The 3693-nt window shown below is 24.7% G+C and overlaps 1 protein-coding gene across 1 annotated transcript in view; it reads right to left on the reverse strand.

The window, feature by feature from the left end:
• The window catches only part of LOC117180743 (cytochrome b5-like), an 18391-nt gene extending 17302 nt beyond the window's left edge, over positions 1-1089 (reverse strand). The window contains exon 1 of the mRNA XM_033373234.1: positions 986-1089. Coding sequence (XP_033229125.1) covers positions 986-1089 — 104 coding nt within the window. The remainder of the gene's footprint in view (positions 1-985) is intronic.
• Between the last annotated feature and the right edge of the window lie 2604 nt (positions 1090-3693).

The following is a 3693-nucleotide window of genomic DNA, read 5'->3' on the forward strand; positions in this document are numbered from 1 at the left end:
TTTCATTTACCAAAAAAGTTCTATGGTTCACAAAAAAATTTTGTTCAATGGAAAAAAGAGGTTGGTAATGTAGGAATCCCACTGTGTCGCATGCCCTTAAGCCTGTTTTGAAATTTATTTATAGAATCACGATGATACTTCAATATTAAAACAAGGCAATTTGATTCATTATTTCTAATTAAGAATATAACATTAAAATTAATTGATGTTAATGTGAAATATTCATGAAACGAAAATTGTTATTTCTTCACTATATACTTATAATATTTATATTTTTATCAAAAATATATTTTTTATTTGTATTTAGATGTAAAAATATTGATGAATTTATTTTATAAGATAAACAATATATTAACTTGAAAAATATCAAGGGATACTTTTTATGAAGTGCACTCGAGTCTTCGAGTTAAGTAGTTCAGGTTACAAAATAGCCGCGAAAAAACAACTGATTAACATTCAATCGATTTGTGATTGTTTTATGATAATAAAATTAAAGCTTCATTTTAATTTTATTTTTGATTAAAGAAAATAAGAAAAAAAGAATCAATATAATTTATATACAATCTTCAGCATTTAAAAACTATTATTAATTTTAATTGCAAGAATTCTTCTTAAGACCCATTTTGAATTACGCGTCAACTGCAGTCAACCAGACAGCGACCCTAACGCAAGCGCAGTAGCTCAGGAATCCCGTGGCATTGTATATGCATCATTGCCGTTGGCGAACCTGTTGCGCAACATAACCTAAAAAGAATTAACAGACGTCACCAGGGTCGTCAGTGTCATTTAGTAAAAGTGAAAATCATTCGAATCCGTCGTTCGTCGGTGCAGGAAGTCCTAATTATCGTAGGTGCCTCCGCCCATCTTTCAAAAGAGGGGTTAGCAAGTGAATATTAAATTAGGAAATATTTATTTAGAAACTTTTTTGTGAAAATGACGTCCGAAGATTCGACTCCAACCTCCGCGACAACAAAATTTTTTTCACGGGCGGAGGTTGCTAAATACAACGACAGCAAGGAAACGTGGCTGATTATTCACAATAACGTCTATAACGTGACTGCGTTTCTCAATGAGGTAACTTTTAATCATTTTAATCGTTCGATCAATCTCCGTTTTTCCACCAGATCTTACTGGAAAAATGTCCTCGTAATTTTTATTGTAATATCCTTCTCTTCATTGCCTTGCAGAAAATTTCCATTTTTACAGATTTGTCCTCATTTTTTGTCATTTATAATTGCAAGATAATTGATTGTAGGTTATGTTTCTCTGTTTGTTGTAACTGGCAAAAAGAAAATGTGTAAAGAGTACGTTTTCATTTTCATTTTTGTCAATAGAATTTTGGAAAAGATAGTGAATTAAACATGAAATGAAAATTTTTGTTAAAATATTGTATTTTTTTCTGGGGAATAATTTCTATTGTCAAAAACTGACTGGATTTTCTTCAAAGACGTATTTTCCTTCAACCTTTGGACTCTTATGAAACAAGGTCATTGGTAGTATTTTTTCTGAACTTTTCATCTATAATAAAATCGTTGCAGGAAATGACTGCAATAATTAGTCATTGAATCAGCACATTTTTACTCATTGTAACTGAAGTCCAACTGCATAATCTGGGAGAACTTGAGGGAAAATCATTTATATTTTCATGTAATTCAAACTTGGATGATATAAAACGGGAACAAGGAGGTCGGAAAATCGTAACTAGTGTTTATCTCTTCAAGATAACGGGGTGCAGAATGCAGAGTCATTGCCATTTAAAGCCAAACAACTTAATTTTCGAATAATAGCATTAATTTTCTAGGAAAAAAGACGATTTCAAAAAAAAAATACATGGAATATTTACATATTCAGTGAAAAGCATTTATTTTCAAGAAAAAAAAAAAGAATTTTTAATAAATTAGTTCGATCTTCAACCAAGAAAATTAATATTTAAAAAAAAGATAAGTTTACAGTAACAAAATTTCAATATTTTCCTTTAAAAAATTAAGTTTTAACCGAAAATAAAGAGTCAGATTTTCAGTTTAGAAAATTAATTTTTTAATACAAATAACCGAATTTTGGAAAAATTTAGTTCATCTTTTAACCATGTAGTTGATATTTCAGCCAAAAAAAGATGATTATTTTTCATTAAAATCTGTTGATTTAAACCAACAAAAAAACGAATTTTCAACCAAGCAGTTGCATTTTTAATCAAAAAGATTAAATTTCTACCAAAAGATATGAATTTTTAAATAAAAAATGTGGTAAATCCTTCAACTAAAAAAAAATTAAATTTGAACAAAGTCGTTGAATTTTTAATAAAAAAAATGTTATAGTTGTTATATTAGTCATGAAAAGATTTTTATTCAAAAAAAATCTGTTGAATTGAACCAAAAGGGAGGAATTTTTAACAAAAAAAAAAAAGATTACCTTTCTACTAAAAGAGATGAATTTTCAAATTAAAAAAAAAATTAATCCATAATTTTTAACAAAATAATTAAATTTTGAATCCAATAGTTAAATTTTTTAACAAAAAATACAATTTTTGAAGAAAAAAAATTTTTTAACCAAATATTTGATATTAAAATGAATATTCGACAACCAAAAAACTAATATTCAACAAAAGAGTGAAATTCTACATAAAAAGGATGAATTTTGAAGATTCCTTTAACCCAAAATTAAAAAAAAATTATTCTTAATAGAGGAGTTATACTTTCAACCAAAAAAAGGATTTTTTTAACAAAATATATGAATTTGTGATAAAATATTGGAATTGAAATAAAATTTAAAACTAAAATAATTGAATTTTCAACCAGAGATAAATTTTCAAATAAAGAAAAAACGTAGTTTGAAAAAAAAAATAGTTTTACTATGAACCAAGTAGTCAACTTTTCAACCAAAAAAGATTAATTCTCAAAAGGAATTAAATTTTCTAATAAAAAATACGAATTTTCATCATTTTTTATTTTACCAAAAATAGTTTTAATTTTTAATTAAATAATTTTCAACCAAAACAACGAATATTCAACGCAAGAGTGAAATTCTCAACCAAAAATGTGAATTTTCAACGAAAATGAATCCTTAAACCCAAAAAATTAATTTTTAATAAAATAATTAAATTTTCAATCGAAGCGAGAAATTAAAAAAAAAAGTGATTAAAAAAACTAATTCACCTCTCAATCGGAGAAATAGATTTTCAACTAAAAAAAAAAACTTCAACAAAATGTATGCATTTTTAAACAAATAGCTAAATTGTTAAGCAAATATTTAATTTCTTAAACAAATATTTAAATTTTCAAAAAAAAGATCAATTTTTATTGTAAAAAATTTTTTTTTACTAAAATAGTTAAATTACCAACCAAAGCATTTTATTTTTAACCAAAAAAGATATATTTTCAATAAAAAATGTAATTAGAAAGACGAATTTTTAACCAAGAAGATTAATTTTCAACTAAATATAAAAATCTTTAACAAAATGTATGCATTTTTAAACAAATAGTTAAATTTTTTTTAATTTTTTAATTAAATATTTAAATTTTCAAATAAAACGATACATTTCTAATGAAAGAAAGAATTTTCAACAAAATAGTTAAATTACCAACCAAAGAATTTAATTTTTAACTAAAAAAGATATATTTTCAACAAAAAATGTTAGTAGAAAGACGAATTTTTAACCAAGAAGATTAATTTTCAACTAAAAATATATATCTTTAA

The sequence above is a fragment of the Belonocnema kinseyi genome, chromosome 9 (genome assembly GCF_010883055.1).
Source record: "Belonocnema kinseyi isolate 2016_QV_RU_SX_M_011 chromosome 9, B_treatae_v1, whole genome shotgun sequence".
Taxonomy (NCBI): domain Eukaryota; kingdom Metazoa; phylum Arthropoda; class Insecta; order Hymenoptera; family Cynipidae; genus Belonocnema; species Belonocnema kinseyi.